This window comes from Saccoglossus kowalevskii, chromosome 3 (genome assembly GCF_978046115.1).
Source record: "Saccoglossus kowalevskii chromosome 3, keSacKowa6.1, whole genome shotgun sequence".
NCBI lineage: Eukaryota > Metazoa > Hemichordata > Enteropneusta > Harrimaniidae > Saccoglossus > Saccoglossus kowalevskii.
The window spans coordinates 44,066,831-44,084,684 of record NC_140643.1 but is presented as its reverse complement, the minus strand read 5'-3'; the positions used below and the strand labels follow the sequence as shown (position 1 = coordinate 44,084,684).

The following is a 17,854-nucleotide window of genomic DNA, read 5'->3' as shown; positions in this document are numbered from 1 at the left end:
GCCCTCACAACATAAGTTTGATGATGATTATTCCTTTGTTTTATTGTCATCACTATTCCTCCCTGACTTGGTGTGAATATCTCAACATTCATTGTAGATTGAGCTTAGAATAGTGTTTTAAATTACAAGAAAAATAAACAATTTACCAGGTAGAGAGCTCTTTGTGATAAAAATATTGGATGAGTACTATAAAAATCTTCTTGGCCAGCAAAGTCCCATGTACTTAAACAATACTGCACAGTTTTACGTCCTTTCCTCACTGATAACCTAACGAATAAATTAAAATTTAATGCAGTCACAACCTTGCAATCTTTGGGACATATCAAATTACATAAAAAATATTTTAAATAATAATATATATATTAAAAAGTATTTGTTTCAACAAATAATATTATGAATTCCAATTTGTCATGTGTGTTACCAATAAACTATTAACTTAGTCATCTATGATTTAATGGGATTTATAATTACAATATAGAGGAAAACAAGTTGTCAGCATTCTTTCTTTCTAGTAAAATTAACATAAAATTATAATACATTTTGGACAAAGTGCAGTCCCAGCAATTTCACCCATAAAACACATGTCTCAGTAATGAAATTTAATTATTTTTTTCCCTTTGAATATGTGTTGGAAAAGTTGCATCTTCAATGCAAAGCTAGAGTCAGTCACAAAAAACAAAAATGTTGTAGCTTACTTCCAGTCTTTGACTTTGATTCCTACTGTTGCTAGGTTATCAAGGGGTGATGGTTTCAGTTTCTGTAGTTGTCTTAGCAATGTGGATTTCCCTCGGCCACCAAATCCAACTAGCATCACTTTCATTCTGTAATATGGTACAGCCTGAAAGAGTATTACCAATTATTAGAATCTTTATTTAGACTGTGTTAACATTAATAATATCAAATACATGACATTATATTGAGAATACTGACAAATTACATACTCGTTTTAGTTTCTCATTCAGGAATCCAATGATATCCTTTGTTCTTCCTTTCAGTAAAACCGGATCCAAGTCTAATTTCAGGTCATTAAGTGGAAGCTTAAAATAAACATTGATACACTGTTTTACAAGGTATCTAAATCTTTTATCACATGCCTTTACTTTCATTAAAATTTGATACATAATTTAGAATAGAAACATGTGGGGTAGTTTGTAGTCACAAGAATTTACCTGGATTTGGTTTACTGGAAATGTTAGTGATTATTTTAAAAACTAAAATTCATGTATATCTTCTGAGAGGTATGTGATAAAATTAATACAGCCAGAATACTTGTGTATGTGACCTCCTGCAGATAGGCATAAACACCAATATACAATATTTGACATCACTAAGATTAGGATGTAGAATTAGAAAGAAAAGAAATCAATGATGTGAACACAAATTACCAATAATACATATAGCAAGAATATTATACCATACTATTATGTTTAAACATTGTAATGCACCTTTGCTATTTAAACAAGCAGCTTCTCGGCTGAGATAGCTCCACTGCCAGCAATGTACATTTCAATTAAAGAATTGAAGATATCATTAGAAAATGAACAAATCTGAGAGCAGTCCACATGTAGTACCCATAAATATATTATCAAAAAAATTCGACTTGCGGTTCTTAACAATAAGTCTAAACTATCGCTTTTTAGGAAAAATTACAAAAAATATTCTACAAAATTAGAGAATTAATGATATTACTCAAAAATGAACAAATCTGAGAGAGGTCTGCCCAAGGAACATATACACCAAGTATCAAAGCAATACGAAAAGTAGTTTTCAAGAAGAAGTTAAAAAAGTAAAAAGTTGACACAGACGACACCAGACAATCACTCATATGACAAAGTCGACAGCGGAGCTAAAAATGTTGAATTTCATTCTTCAGTTACTTACTTCCCACAGCTTTTGAAGCTTTCCTAACTCATCTGGTATAGTGCTGATGGCTTTGTTGTTGTTAAAATTCAGAGAGGTTAAGGAAACCAGCTGGCCAAACTCCTTAGGCACCTGAAAACAAAAATATATAAATCTTAAATAATAAAGAAATATGCTAATATTTTAGTATCACTGCTATAGAATCAAAATTATATCTTTCACCAAAGTAAACTTCCGTCACCTTTCACAAAATAAACCTATGTCATTTTTTCCATTTTTGAGACGGGAAATTATATTCATAAGGTCTGAAAAATTCATGTAACTGATGGACAAAACGATACAGAGAACATTATTCCCTGGAAAAAAAAATATATATTATGTCCATTCGATAAAAGATGAAAACAAATTCCAAAACTGATTAAATGGCTGCCATTACTGTATAGTGTTGTCGTGACTGCAAGATGTTACTAAAAATAGAACTAATGTAGAATGCCATTCAGTAAGTGAAACAAATCAAATGTATAATAATGTCATTTATGAGAGTAAGTATTTATGTTAGACACCAGCAGGGTACAATTTAAGGCACAATATATCATTACTAACTTAAGATATTGTTTATAATTTACATACCTCCTGTAGTAAATTATGACTGACTGACAGTCTTTCCACCAACATCCACTGTTTTATACCATCAGAAATGTTTAGCTAAGAATAAACATAATACAACAATTATAATAACTTTGTATGTTGGAATCAGTTACTAAATTACAATTCATATATACTGAGTGTACTTTGCAAGAAATCAATTAGAAAGTGTAAATAGTTGTTAAAACATTCATTCTATGTACACTATTCGTATCAGTGAAGTACAGTAATTGCCATAAAAACAAAGTAAAACGAATATTTCATTGTGGCCTGTGGTGGCACAGTTCACAAATGACACCTACTGCCTCACCTTCTTTATGTTGTTATGGCTTAAAAGTATCTCTCTAAGAGTCTGTGATTTCCAAGCTGATGGTGGAGGAATTCCTGATAGTTCATTATGACTTAGATCAATATTCCGCAACCTAGAAAATAAAGATACACATACAAATGACAACATCATGCTGTCATCAGCCAATCAAATTTCATCATGATCAACCACAACATATACTAACAAGCCATCACCTGGCTTGCAATACCACAATGATATTGCCCAGACTGAATACCACAAAGATGTTGCCCAGACTGAATACCACAATGATACTGCCCAGACTAAATACCACAATTATATTGCCCAAACTGAATACCACAATGATATTGCCCATACTGAATACCACAATGATACTGCCCAGACTAAATACCACAGTGATATTGCCCAGACTGAACACCACAATAATATTGCCCAAACTGAATACCACAATAATTTTGCCCAGACTGAATACCACAATGATATTGCCCAGACTAAATACCACAATGATATTGCCCAGATTGAATACCACAATGATATTGCCCAGACTGAATACCACAATGATATTGCCCGGACTGAATACCACAATGATACTGCCCAGACCAAATACCACAATTATATTGCCTAGACTGACTACCACAATGATATTGCCAAGACTGAATACCACAATGATACTGCCCAGACTGAATACCACAATAATACTGCCCACACTGAATACCACAATGATATTGCCCAGACAAAATACCACAATGATATTGCCCAGACTGAATACCACAATAATATTGCCCACACTGAATACCACAATGATACTGCCCAGACTGAATAGCACAATATTACCCGGATTGAATACCACAATAATATTGCCCAGACTGTATGTCGTAATGATATTGACCAGACTGAATGCCACAATGATATTGCCCAGACTGAACGCCACAATGATATTGCCCAGACTGAATAACACAATGATTTTGCCCAGACTGAATACCACAATGATATTTCCTAGACTGAATACCACAATGATATTGCTCAGACTAAATACCACAATGATTTTGCCTGGACTGAAAACCGAAATGATATTGCCTAGGCTGAATACCACAATGATATTTCCCAGACTGAATACCAGAATGATATTGCCCAGACTGAATACCACAATGATATTGCCTAGACTTAATACCTCAATGATTTTGCCCAGACTAAATACCACAATGATATTGCCCAGACTGAATACCTCAAGGATTTTGCCCAGACTAAATACCACAATGATATTGCCCAGACTGATTGCTGCAATGATATTGCCCAGACTGAATACCACAATGATTTTGCCCAGACTGAATACCACAATGATACTGCCCAGACTGAATAGCACAATATTACCCGGATTGAATACCACAATAATATTGCCCAGACTGTATGTCGTAATGATATTGACCAGACTGAATGCCACAATGATATTGCCCAGACTGAACGCCACAATGATATTGCCCAGACTGAATAACACAATGATTTTGCCCAGACTAAATACCACAATGATATTGCCCAGACTGATTGCTGCAATGATATTGCCCAGACTGAATACCACAATGATTTTGCCCAGACTGAATACCACAATGATATTGCCCAGACTGAATACCACAATGATATTGCCCAGACTAAATACCACAATGATTTTGCCCAGACTGAAAACCGAAATGATATTGCCTAGGCTGAATACCACAATGATATTTCCCAGAATAAATACCACAATAATATTGACCTGACTGGATACATGTTTGATGGGTTGAACATAATTTATTCTGAATAATATGTAGTTATACAAATATGTGTACTTACCATTTTAGCTGAAGTATAAACTTTGGAATGTATAATGGTTCCTTCTGTGCCAATCTATTATGAGACAGTATTAAGGTCTTCAACTCACTTTGTCTGCTTCCTATATGGTCAGGAAGTGACTCTAAGATTAAAGAAATGGAATGGAAATCATTATTTAGACTTCTGGTACTTCCAGCAAAATGCGGATAAGAGTATGTTATATAAAAAACAAGTAGTGAAATATATAATCACAAAGATGTCAATATCACATTCATTGTAACATAGTACATCATTTATGGAGATTATATTACCACATTCATTGTAACATAGTGCATTATTTATGAAGATTACATTACTACATTCATTGTAACATAGTACACTATTTATGAAGATTACATTACCACATTCATTGTAACGTAGTACATCATTTATGGAGATTACATTACCACATTCATTGTAACATAGTACATCATTTATGAAGATTACATTACCACATTCATTGTAACATAGTACATCATTTATGAAGATTACATTACCACATTCATTGTAACAAAGTACATTATTTATGGAGATTACATTACCACATTCATTGTAACATAGTACATCATTTATGGAGATTACATTACCACATTCATTGTAACATAGTACATCATTTATGAAGATTACATTACCACATTCATTGTAACATAGTACATCATTTATGGAGATTACATTACCACATGCATTGTAACATAGTACATCATTTATGAAGATTACATTACCACATTCATTGTAACATAATGCATCATTCATGCAAATTACTTTACCACATGCATTGTAACATAGTACATCATTTATAAAGATTACATTACCACATTCATTGTAACATAGTACATCATTTATGAAGATTACATTACCACATGCATTGTAACATAGTACATCATTTATGAAGATTACATTGCCACATGCATTGTAACATAGTACATCATTTATGAAGATTACATTACCACATTCATTGTAACATAATGCATCATTCATGCAAATTACATTACCACATTCATTGTAACGTAGTGCATTATTTATGAAGATTTCATTGTAACATAGTACATCATTTATGGAGATTACATTACCACATTCATTGTAACGTAGTGCATTATTTATGAAGATTACATTACTACATTCATTGTAACATAGTACATTATTTATGAAGATTACATTACCACATTCATTGTAACATAGTACATCATTTATGGAGATTACATTACCACATTCATTGTAACATATTACATCATTTATGGAGATTACATTACCACATTCATTGTAACATAGTACGTCATTTATGGAGATTACATTACCACATTCATTGTAACGTAGTGCATCATTTATGAAGATTACATTACCATATTCATTGTAACATAATGCATCATTCATGCAAATTACATTACCACATGCATTGTAACATAGTACATCATTTATGAAGATTACATTACCACATTCATTGTAACATAATGCATCATTTATGTAAACTACATTACCACATGCATTGTAACATAGTACATCATTTATGAAGATTACATTACCACATTCATTGTAACGTTGTACATCATTTATGAAGATTACATTACCACATTCATTGTAACATAGTACATCATTTATGGAGATTACATTACCACATGCATTGTAACATAGTACATCATTTATGATGATTACATTACCACATTCATTGTAACATAGTACATCATTTATGAAGATTACATTACCTCATGCATTGTAATGTTGTACATCATTTATGAAGATTACATTGCCACATTCATTGTAACATAGTACATCATTTATGGAGATTACATTACCACATTCATTGTAACGTAGTGCATCATTTATGAAGATTACATTACCACCTTCATTGTAACATAATGCATCATTCATGCAAATTACATTACCACATGCATTGTAACATAGTACATCATTTATGAAGATTACATTACCACATTCATTGTAACGTTGTACATCATTTATGAAGATTACATTACCACATTCATTGTAACATAGTACATCATTTATGAAGATTACATTACCACATTCATTGTAACGTAGTACATCATTTATGGAGATTACATTACCACATTCATTGTAACATAGTACATCATTTATGAAGATTACATTACCACATTCATTGTAACATAGCACATCATTTATGAAGATTACATTACCACATTCATTGTAACATAGTACATTATTTATGGAGATTACATTACCACATTCATTGTAACATAGTACATCATTTATGGAGATTACATTACCACATTCATTGTAACATAGTACATCATTTATGGAGATTACATTACCACATGCATTGTAACATAGTACATCATTTATGAAGATTACATTACCACATTCATTGTAACGTTGTACATCATTTATGAAGATTACATTACCACATTCATTGTAACATAGTACATCATTTATGAAGATTACATTACCACATTCATTGTAACATAGTACATCATTTATGGAGATTACATTACCACATTCATTGTAACGTAGTACATCATTTATGAAGATTACATTACCACATTCATTGTAACATAGTACATCATTTATGAAGATTACATTACCACATTCATTGTAACATAGTACATTATTTATGGAGATTACATTACCACATTCATTGTAACATAGTACATCATTTATGGAGATTACATTACCACATTCATTGTAACATAGTACATCATTTATGAAGATTACATTACCACATTCATTGTAACATAGTGCATCATTTATGTAAATTACATTACCACATGCATTGTAACATAGTACATCATTTCTGAAGATTACATTGCCACATGCATTGTAACATAGTACATCATTTATGAAGATTACATTACCACATTCATTGTAACATAATGCATCATTCATGCAAATTACATTACCACATTCATTGTAACGTAGTGCATTATTTATGAAGATTTCATTGTAACATAGTACATCATTTATGGAGATTACATTACCACATTCATTGTAACGTAGTGCATTATTTATGAAGATTACATTACTAAATTCATTGTAACATAGTACATTATTTATGAAGATTACATTACCACATTCATTGTAACATAGTACATCATTTATGGAGATTACATCACCACATTCATTGTAACATATTACATCATTTATGGAGATTACATTACCACATTCATTGTAACATAGTACATCATTTATGGAGATTACATTACCACATGCATTGTAACATAGTACATCATTTATGATGATTACATTACCACATTCATTGTAACATAGTACATCATTTATGAAGATTACATTACCTCATGCATTGTAATGTAGTACATCATTTATGAAGATTACATTACCACATTCATTGTAACATAGTACATCATTTATGGAGATTACATTACCACATTCATTGTAACATAGTACATCATTTATGGAGATTACATTACCACATGCATTGTAACATAGTACATCATTTATGATGATTACATTACCACATTCATTGTAACATAGTACATCATTTATGAAGATTACATTACCTCATGCATTGTAATGTAGTACATCATTTATGAAGATTACATTACCACATTCATTGTAACATAGTACATCATTTATGGAGATTACATTACCACATTCATTGTAACGTAGTGCATCATTTATGAAGATTACATTACCACATTCATTGTAACATAATGCATCATTCATGCAAATTACATTACCACATGCATTGTAACATAGTACATCATTTATGAAGATTACATTACCACATTCATTGTAACATAGTGCATCATTTATGTAAACTACATTACCACATGCATTGTAACATAGTACATCATTTATGAAGATTACATTACCTCATGCATTGTAACGTAGTACATCATTTATGAAGATTACATTACCACATTCATTGTAATGTAGTACATCATTTATGAAGATTACATTACCACATTCATTGTAACATAGTACATCATTTATGGAGATTACATTACCACATTCATTGTAACGTAGAGCATCATTTATGGAGATTACATTACCACATGCATTGTAACATAGTACATCATTTATGAAGATTACATTACCACATTCCTTGTAACATAGTACATCATTTATGGAGATTACATTACCACATTCATTGTAACATAGTACATCATTTATGGAGATTACATTACCATATTCATTGTAACGTAGTGCATTATTTATGAAGATTACATTACCACATTCCTTGTAACATAGTACATTATTTATGGAGATTACATTACCACATTCATTGTAACATAGTACATCATTTATGGAGATTACATTACCATATTCATTGTAACGTAGTGCATTATTTATGAAGATTACATTACCACATTCATTGTAACATAGTACATCATTTATGAAGATTACATTACCACATTCATTGTAACATAGTACATCATTTATGGAGATTACATTACCACATTCATTGTAACGTAGTCCATTATTTATGAAGATTACATTACCACATTCATTGTAACATAGTACATCATTTATGGAGATTACATTACCATATTCATTGTAACGTAGTGCATTATTTATGAAGATTACATTACCACATGTATTGTAACATAGTACATCATTTATGAAGATTACATTACCACATGCATTGTAACATAGTGCATCATTTATGAAGATTACATTACCACATTCATTGTAACATAGTACATCATTTATGGAGATTACATTACCACATTCATTTTAACATAGTACATCATTTATGAAGATTGCATTAGCACATTCATTGTAACATAGTACATTATTTATGAAGATTACATTACCACATTCATTGTAACATAGTACATTATTTACGAAGATTACATTACCACATTCATTGTAACATAGTACATTATTTATGAAGATTACATTACCACATGCATTGTAACATAGTACATCATTTATGAAGATTACATTACCACATTCATTGTAACATAGTAGATCATTTATGAAGATTACATTACCACATTCATTGTAACATAGTACATTATTTATGAAGATTACATTACCACATTCATTGTAACATAGTACGTTATTTATGAAGATTACATTACCACATTCATTGTAACATAGTACATCATTTATGAAGATTACATTACCACAATAACTTTTTGAATGGCATTATTTTTTACACCAGGTTGTATTTTATGCAAATTGTGGGAGATACAAAGCGTAGATTAGAGAACATACATACCAAGCTGATTATGACTTAAATGTAGGGTATCCAAGGCAACCAGTTTAGTAAAAAAATCTGGAGGAATGGTCTGAAGATTGTTATGAGATAGATTGAGGACTTTCAGTCGTTTCAACAAGAAGTGAGTGTCTGGCAGTTTTTCCAATTGGTTTCTGAAAAAAAATCAATAAATAAATTTCAGTTAAGGTAGCAGTAGAAAAAAAATGTACAAATGGGTTAAAATTGATCTAGTTGTGATTGAGACACTCTCAAAAGGTTACTAAGCATATATGTCTATAACCAACAAAATTATTTTATTTTATTATTGACAACTCACTCGTCACTATGCCCATCTCTAATAGCTAAAGCCAAAATCAACATTGACACTTATACTGTATAGAACTGTGACTAGTCAGTCATTGAAGTTTATCATGGCAATGTGACATTAGAGTTTGATTTGTTTCAGTCATTGAAGTTTAGCATGGCAATGTGACATTAGAGTTTGATTTGTTTCAGTCATTGAATTAGAGTTTGATTTGTTTCAGTCATTGACATTTAGCATGGCAATGTGACATTTGAGTTTAATTTGTTTCAGTCATTGAAATTTAGCATGGCAATGTGACATTAGAGTTTGATTTGTTTCAGTCATTAAAATTTAGCATGGCAATGTGACATTAGAGTTTGATTTGTTTCAGTCATTGAAGTTTAGCATGGCAATGTGACATTAGAGTTTGATTTGTTTCAGTCATTAAAATTTATCATGGCAATGTGACATTAGAGTTTGATTTGTTTCAGTCATTGAAGTTTAGCATGGCAATGTGACATTAGAGTTTGATTTGTTTCAGTCATTGAAGTTTAGCATGGCAATGTGACATTAGAGTTTGATTTGTTTCAGTCATTGAAGTTTAGCATGGCAATGTGACATTAGAGTTTGATTTGTTTCAGTCATTGAAGTTTAGCATGGCAATGTGACATTAGAGTTTGATTTGTTTCAGTCATTAAAATTTAGCATGGCAATGTGACATTAGAGTTTGATTTGTTTCAGTCATTGAAATTTAGCATGGCAATGTGACATTAGAGTTTGATTTGTTTCAGTCATTGAAGTTTAGCATGGCAATGTGACATTAGAGTTTGATTTGTTTCAGTCATTGAAGTTTAGCATGGCAATGTGACATTAGAGTTTGATTTGTTTCAGTCATTGAAATTTAGCATGGCAATGTGACATTAGAGTTTGATTTGTTTCAGTCATTGAAATTTAGCATGGCAATGTGACATTAGAGTTTGATTTGTTTCAGTCATTGAAGTTTAGCATGGCAATGTGACATTAGAGTTTGATTTGTTTCAGTCATTGAAGTTTAGCATGGCAATGTGACATTAGAGTTTGATTTGTTTCAGTCATTGAAATTTAGCATGGCAATGTGACATTAGAGTTGGATTTGTTTCAGTCATTGAAGTTTAGCATGGCAATGTGACATTAGAGTTTGATTTGTTTCAGTCATTGAAGTTTAGCATGGCAATGTGACATTAGAGTTTGATTTGTTTCAGTCATTGAAGTTTATCATGGCAATGTGACATTAGAGTTTGATTTGTTTCAGTCATTGAAGTTTATCATGGCAATGTGACATTAGAGTTTGATTTGTTTCAGTCATTGAAATTTAGCATGGCAATGTGACATTAGAGTTTGATTTGTTTCAGTCATTGAAGTTTATCATGGCAATGTGACATTAGAGTTTGATATGTTTCAGTCATTGAAGTTTAGCATGGCAATGTGACATTAGAGTTTGATTTGTTTCAGTCATTGAAGTTTATCATGGCAATGTGACATTAGAGTTTGATTTGTTTCAGTCATTGAAGTTTATCATGGCAATGTGACATTAGAGTTTGATTTGTTTCAGTCATTGAAGTTTAGCATGGCAATGTGACATTAGAGTTTGATTTGTTTCAGTCATTGAAGTTTATCATGGCAATGTGACATTAGAGTTTGATTTGTTTCAGTCATTGAAGTTTAGCATGGCAATGTGACATTAGAGTTTGATTTGTTTCAGTCATTGAAGTTTAGCATGGCAATGTGACATTAGAGTTTGATTTGTTTCAGTCATTGAAATTTAGCATGGCAATGTGACATTAGAGTTTGATTTGTTTCAGTCATTGAAGTTTATCATGGCAATGTGACATTAGAGTTTGATTTGTTTCAGTCATTGAAGTTTAGCATGGCAATGTGACATTAGAGTTTGATTTGTTTCAGTCATTGAAGTTTATCATGGCAATGTGACATTAGAGTTTGATTTGTTTCAGTCATTGAAGTTTATCATGGCAATGTGACATTAGAGTTTGATTTGTTTCAGTCATTGAAGTTTAGCATGGCAATGTGACATTAGAGTTTGATTTGTTTCAGTCATTGAAATTTAGCATGGCAATGTGACATTAGAGTTTGATTTGTTTCAGTCATTAAAATTTAGCATGGCAATGTGACATTAGAGTTTGATTTGTTTCAGTCATTAAAATTTAGCATGGCAATGTGACATTAGAGTTTGATTTGTTTCAGTTATTGAAATTTAGCATGGCAATGTGACATTAGAGTTTGATTTGTTTCAGTCATTGAAGTTTATCATGGCAATGTGACATTAGAGTTTGATTTGTTTCAGTCATTGAAATTTAGCATGGCAATGTGACATTAGAGTTTGATTTGTTTCAGTCATTAAAATTTAGCATGGCAATGTGACATTAGAGTTTGATTTGTTTCAGTTATTGAAATTTAGCATGGCAATGTGACATTAGAGTTTGATTTGTTTCAGTCATTAAAATTTAGCATGGCAATGTGACATTAGAGTTTGATTTGTTTTAGGAGACTGACTCACCCCTCCAGTGAGAGCTTCTCTAACAATGGCACACATTCACCAATCCATTTAGGTATCTCTGTAAGTTCGTTGTGCGACAATGATAACTCTCGAAGAGAAGGTGAAAACCTTGTCATATCACTGCTGCCATCTTGAATCTAGAATTTAAAACAATTATCACCTTGTCTTTATTCATAGATCAGTTATAGTTTGAAAGGAATAATTGGAATGTATAGCATTATGTACAATTATCACCTTGCCTTCATTCATAGATCAGATAGAGTTTGAAAGGAATAATTGGAATGTATGACATTATGTACAATTATCACCTTGCCTTCATTCATAGATCAGATATAGTTTGAAAGGAATAATTGGAATGTATGACATTATGTACAATTATCACCTTGCCTTCATTCATAGATCAGATATAGTTTGAAAGGAATAATTGGAATGTATGACATTATGTACAATTATCACCTTGCCTTCATTCATAGATCAGTTATAGTTTGAAAGGAATAATTGGAATGTATGACATTATGTACAATTATCACCTTGCCTTCATTCATAGATCAGTTATAGTTTGAAAGGAATAATTGGAATGTATGACATTATGTACAATTATCACCTTGCCTTCATTCATAGATCAGATATAGTTTGAAAGGAATAATTGGAATTGATGACATTATGTACAATTATCACCTTGCTTTCATTCATAGATCAGTTATAGTTTGAAAGGAATAATTGGAATGTATGACATTATGTACAATTATCACCTTGCCTTCATTCATAGATCAGATATAGTTTGAAAGGAATAATTGGAATGTATGACATTATGTACAATTATCACCTTGCCTTCATTCATAGATCAGATATAGTTTGAAAGGAATAATTGGAATGTATGACATTATGTACAATTATCACCTTGCCTTCATTCATAGATCAGTTATAGTTTGAAAGGAATACTTGGAACGTAAGTAAAGTAAAGTAAAGAGATAATTTATTGCATCCTTAGAAATACAGTGTTTCCATCAGTTTATAGCAACAAAAGTAAGATATTAAAAAACAAAAGAACAAAATAACTATAGCAAATAATAAATGATAGATTTTAGTGTTTTTGTTAAGTATCTTTCTCGTTTCTCATTAAGAACGAGCTGTGTATAAATTCTCCAACAAGTTTGATTACATTTGTGTTAGAATTTTTCATTAAGTATGTAAATTTCTGTTGGTCAGTTTTTGTTTCATCAGGAAACTGTATATTTGAGAATATATCCATTCGCAGTGTGTGATATTTTGGGCATTTGATGAGGAGATGCATTTCATCTTCTATTTCTGCTAAAGTACATTGTTTACAAATCCTGTTTTCCAAAGAAATTTTAGGTTGGGTATGTCTACCCTTTTCTATTGCTAGGCTGTGATTACTTGTTCGGAATCTAGAGACAGAAATTCTATGTTTTAGATTCAGTATAATTAAGTAACTTTCAAAGTTGTAGTTTGTTTTGAATTGAGTATATGTTCTCAACTTAGGTTTATCCATAATTGTCTCCTTCCAGAATTCAATATATTTTTGTTTAATATTGTTTCCTATTCTCTTTATATTTTGTTTTGTTGCATTCAATTTGTCATTGATATTCTTTATATCTAATGTGTTATCTTCCTTATTTAACTCTTTGTAAATTGACATAATCCATGGGAGTTTGCAGTTTATCTGTTCATGGTATGCCTGTTTTGTTAAATTACATTCTGGAAGTTCTTTGATCCGTGCCAAATACTTTATAAGATTTATTTTGATGTCTACTAGTAATGGTAGTTCACCTATTTCTGCTCTACAAGCTAGATTTGATGAAAATTTATTCAATCCAAGCATTCTTTTACTAAATTTCAGATGGGTTTTCTCGATTGGTGTAATGTCCCATTTATTATTTTCTTGAATTTCGAAGCCCCATACATCTGATCCATATAATAGTATTGGTCTTATACATGTTTTGAATAGGTGTAACATTGTTTTGCAGTCAGTTTCTTTTGGCACGGAAGTCATCATTGCATATAAAGCTCTTGTGGCTTTGTCTGCCAAATTATTTCTTGTGTCGCTGAATTTACCATTCGACTGTAATGATACCCCAAGGTAGTTGTATGAAAATACACAACTAATATTTTGACCTTGATATGTAAATTTTTCAGTATTTCTCAAGTATCCTCTTTTAAATATTACAATTTTACTTTTTGACATATTCACTTGGAGTTTCCAATTTTGGCAATATTTCTCCAAATTATTGATTGATCTCTGTAGACCTTTATTTGTTTCTGTATGACATTATGTACAATTATCACCTTGCCTTCATTCATAGATCAGATATAGTTTGAAAGGAATAATTGGAATGTATGACATTATGTACAATTATCACCTTGCCTTCATTCATAGATCATATATAGTTTGAAAGGAATAATTGGAATGTATGACATTATGTACAATTATCACCTTGCCTTCATTCATAGATCAGATATAGTTTGAAAGGAATAATTGGAATGTATGACATTATGTACAATTATCACCTTGCCTTCATTCATAGATCAGATATAGTTTGAAAGGAATAATTGGAATGTATGACATTATGTACAATTATCACCTTGCCTTCATTCATAGATCAGTTATAGTTTGAAAGGAATAATTGGAATGTATGACATTATGTACAATTATCACCTTGCCTTCATTCATAGATCAGTTATAGTTTGAAAGGAATAATTGGAATGTATGACATTATGTACAATTATCACCTTGCCTTCATTCATAGATCAGATATAGTTTGAAAGGAATAATTGGAATGTATGACATTATGTACAATTATCACCTTGCCTTCATTCATAGATCAGATATAGTTTGAAAGGAATAATTGGAATGTATAGCATTATGTACAATTATCACCTTGCCTTCATTCATAGATCAGATATAGTTTGAAAGGAATAATTGGAATGTATGACATTATGTACAATTATCACCTTGCCTTCATTCATAGATCAGATATAGTTTGAAAGGAATAATTGGAATGTATGACATTATGTACAATTATCACCTTGCCTTCATTCATAGATCAGTTATAGTTTGAAAGGAATAATTGGAATGTATGACATTATGTACAATTATCACCTTGCCTTCATTCATAGATCAGATATAGTTTGAAAGGAATAATTGGAATGTATGACATTATGTACAATTATCACCTTGCCTTCATTCATAGATCAGATATAGTTTGAAAGGAATAATTGGAATGTATAGCATTATGTACAATTATCACCTTGCCTTCATTCATAGATCAGATATAGTTTGAAAGGAATAATTGGAATGTATGACATTATGTACAATTATCACATTGCCTTCATTCATAGATCAGATATAGTTTGAAAGGAATAATTGGAATGTATGACATTATGTACAATTATCACCTTGCCTTCATTCATAGATCAGTTATAGTTTGAAAGGAATAATTGGAATGTATGACATTATGTACAATTATCACCTTGCCTTCATTCATAGATCAGATATAGTTTGAAAGGAATAATTGGAATGTATGACATTATGTACAATTATCACCTTGCCTTCATTCATAGATCAGTTATAGTTTGAAAGGAATAATTGGTACGTATGACATTATGTACAATTATCACCTTGCCTTCATTCATAGATCAGATATAGTTTAAAACAAATAATTGGAATGTATGACATTATGTACAATTATCACCTTGCCTTCATTCATAGATCAGATATAGTTTGAAAGGAATAATTGGAATGTATGACATTATGTACAATTATCACCTTGCCTTCATTCATAGATCAGTTATAGTTTGAAAGGAATAATTGGAATGTATGACATTATGTACAATTATCACCTTGCCTTCATTCATAGATCAGATATAGTTTGAAAGGAATAATTGGAATTGATGACATTATGTACAATTATCACCTTGCTTTCATTCATAGATCAGTTATAGTTTGAAAGGAATAATTGGAATGTATGACATTATGTACAATTATCACCTTGCCTTCATTCATAGATCAGATATAGTTTGAAAGGAATAATTGGAATGTATGACATTATGTACAATTATCACCTTGCCTTCATTCATAGATCAGTTATAGTTGGAAAGGAATAATTGGAATGTATGACATTATGTACAATTATCACCTTGCCTTCATTCATAGATCAGATATAGTTTGAAAGGAATAATTGGAATGTATGACATTATGTACATCTATCACCTTGCCTTCATTCATAGATCAGTTATAGTTTGAAAGGAATAATTGGAATGTATGGCATTATGTACAATTTTCATCGTATGCCTGATAATACTTGCAATTACCAGACGATAACAATGGTTTTATACAGTTTATGTTATATTCTATAAGGGACCTTGAGATTAACACAGTTCCCTAAATATTAATTGAGGGTCCTGCAAATTAAATTGCTAAATAACTGATGAACTTTATATGTTTGTTCATTTTGGTCAAAATATAATCTGATTGATCAAATTTTACTTAATTTCTATACTCGATAAAACGCATGTCACCATGTTATATCTTTTACATATAATATACCTTCTAACTTACTTTATTGTGAGACAGATCTAAGATTTGTAGTGTACTGATCGTCAATATATGTGATGGAAAGACTACAAATTTATTAGCCCGCAGATCAAGTTGCTGTAGATTTGGCAGTGACTGTAAACATACAGATATATATGTTATTAAGAAATGTTAATATTAATAATATACATCTCAGACAAATTATTTATTTATTTATTTTACAAATCAAATGTGGCATTTTATAACAAATTATGAATGTACAGTCAACACTTGCAATTTGCAAAAAAGTCAGAAAAGACAACAGTTTCTGTAACATTCAATGTCAACCCCCTAAGACAGCTTTAATAATGTAGTGAGAACTCCTGCATGCTAATCTGGGTATTGGAGGCAATCAGAAATTTATTATTAAACAATTAATGTCATTGAATAAATTTGACTGTAAATCAGTAGGAGAATTAATTATTATGTGTGTTAAATAATTAATAGTTCCACCCCTGTGAAATTATCCCACAACACCTATGTACCAGTTTCCTAAGAACAGAATTGAGTAATTCATGCAAATTAGGTAATTGATATGCATGGGCTCAATCCAAAACTAATCAGATTTGAGAAGTATCATTCAAATCTATTGAGTGCTTCTTGAGATA

General features: G+C 30.9%; 1 protein-coding gene across 1 annotated transcript in view; it reads right to left on the bottom strand.

The window, feature by feature from the left end:
- LOC146748008 (leucine-rich repeat serine/threonine-protein kinase 2-like) overlaps positions 1-17,854 on the bottom strand; it is a 72,488-nt gene that overhangs the window by 26,024 nt on the left and 28,610 nt on the right. The window contains exons 29-38 of the mRNA XM_085497526.1: positions 17,232-17,342; positions 12,653-12,789; positions 9,816-9,967; positions 4,640-4,760; positions 2,816-2,927; positions 2,491-2,565; positions 1,882-1,992; positions 942-1,037; positions 696-838; positions 147-267 (exon numbers count right to left, since the gene is read on the bottom strand). Of these exons, the coding sequence (XP_085353652.1) occupies positions 147-267; positions 696-838; positions 942-1,037; positions 1,882-1,992; positions 2,491-2,565; positions 2,816-2,927; positions 4,640-4,760; positions 9,816-9,967; positions 12,653-12,789; positions 17,232-17,342 (1,179 nt within the window). The remainder of the gene's footprint in view (positions 1-146; positions 268-695; positions 839-941; positions 1,038-1,881; positions 1,993-2,490; positions 2,566-2,815; positions 2,928-4,639; positions 4,761-9,815; positions 9,968-12,652; positions 12,790-17,231; positions 17,343-17,854) is intronic.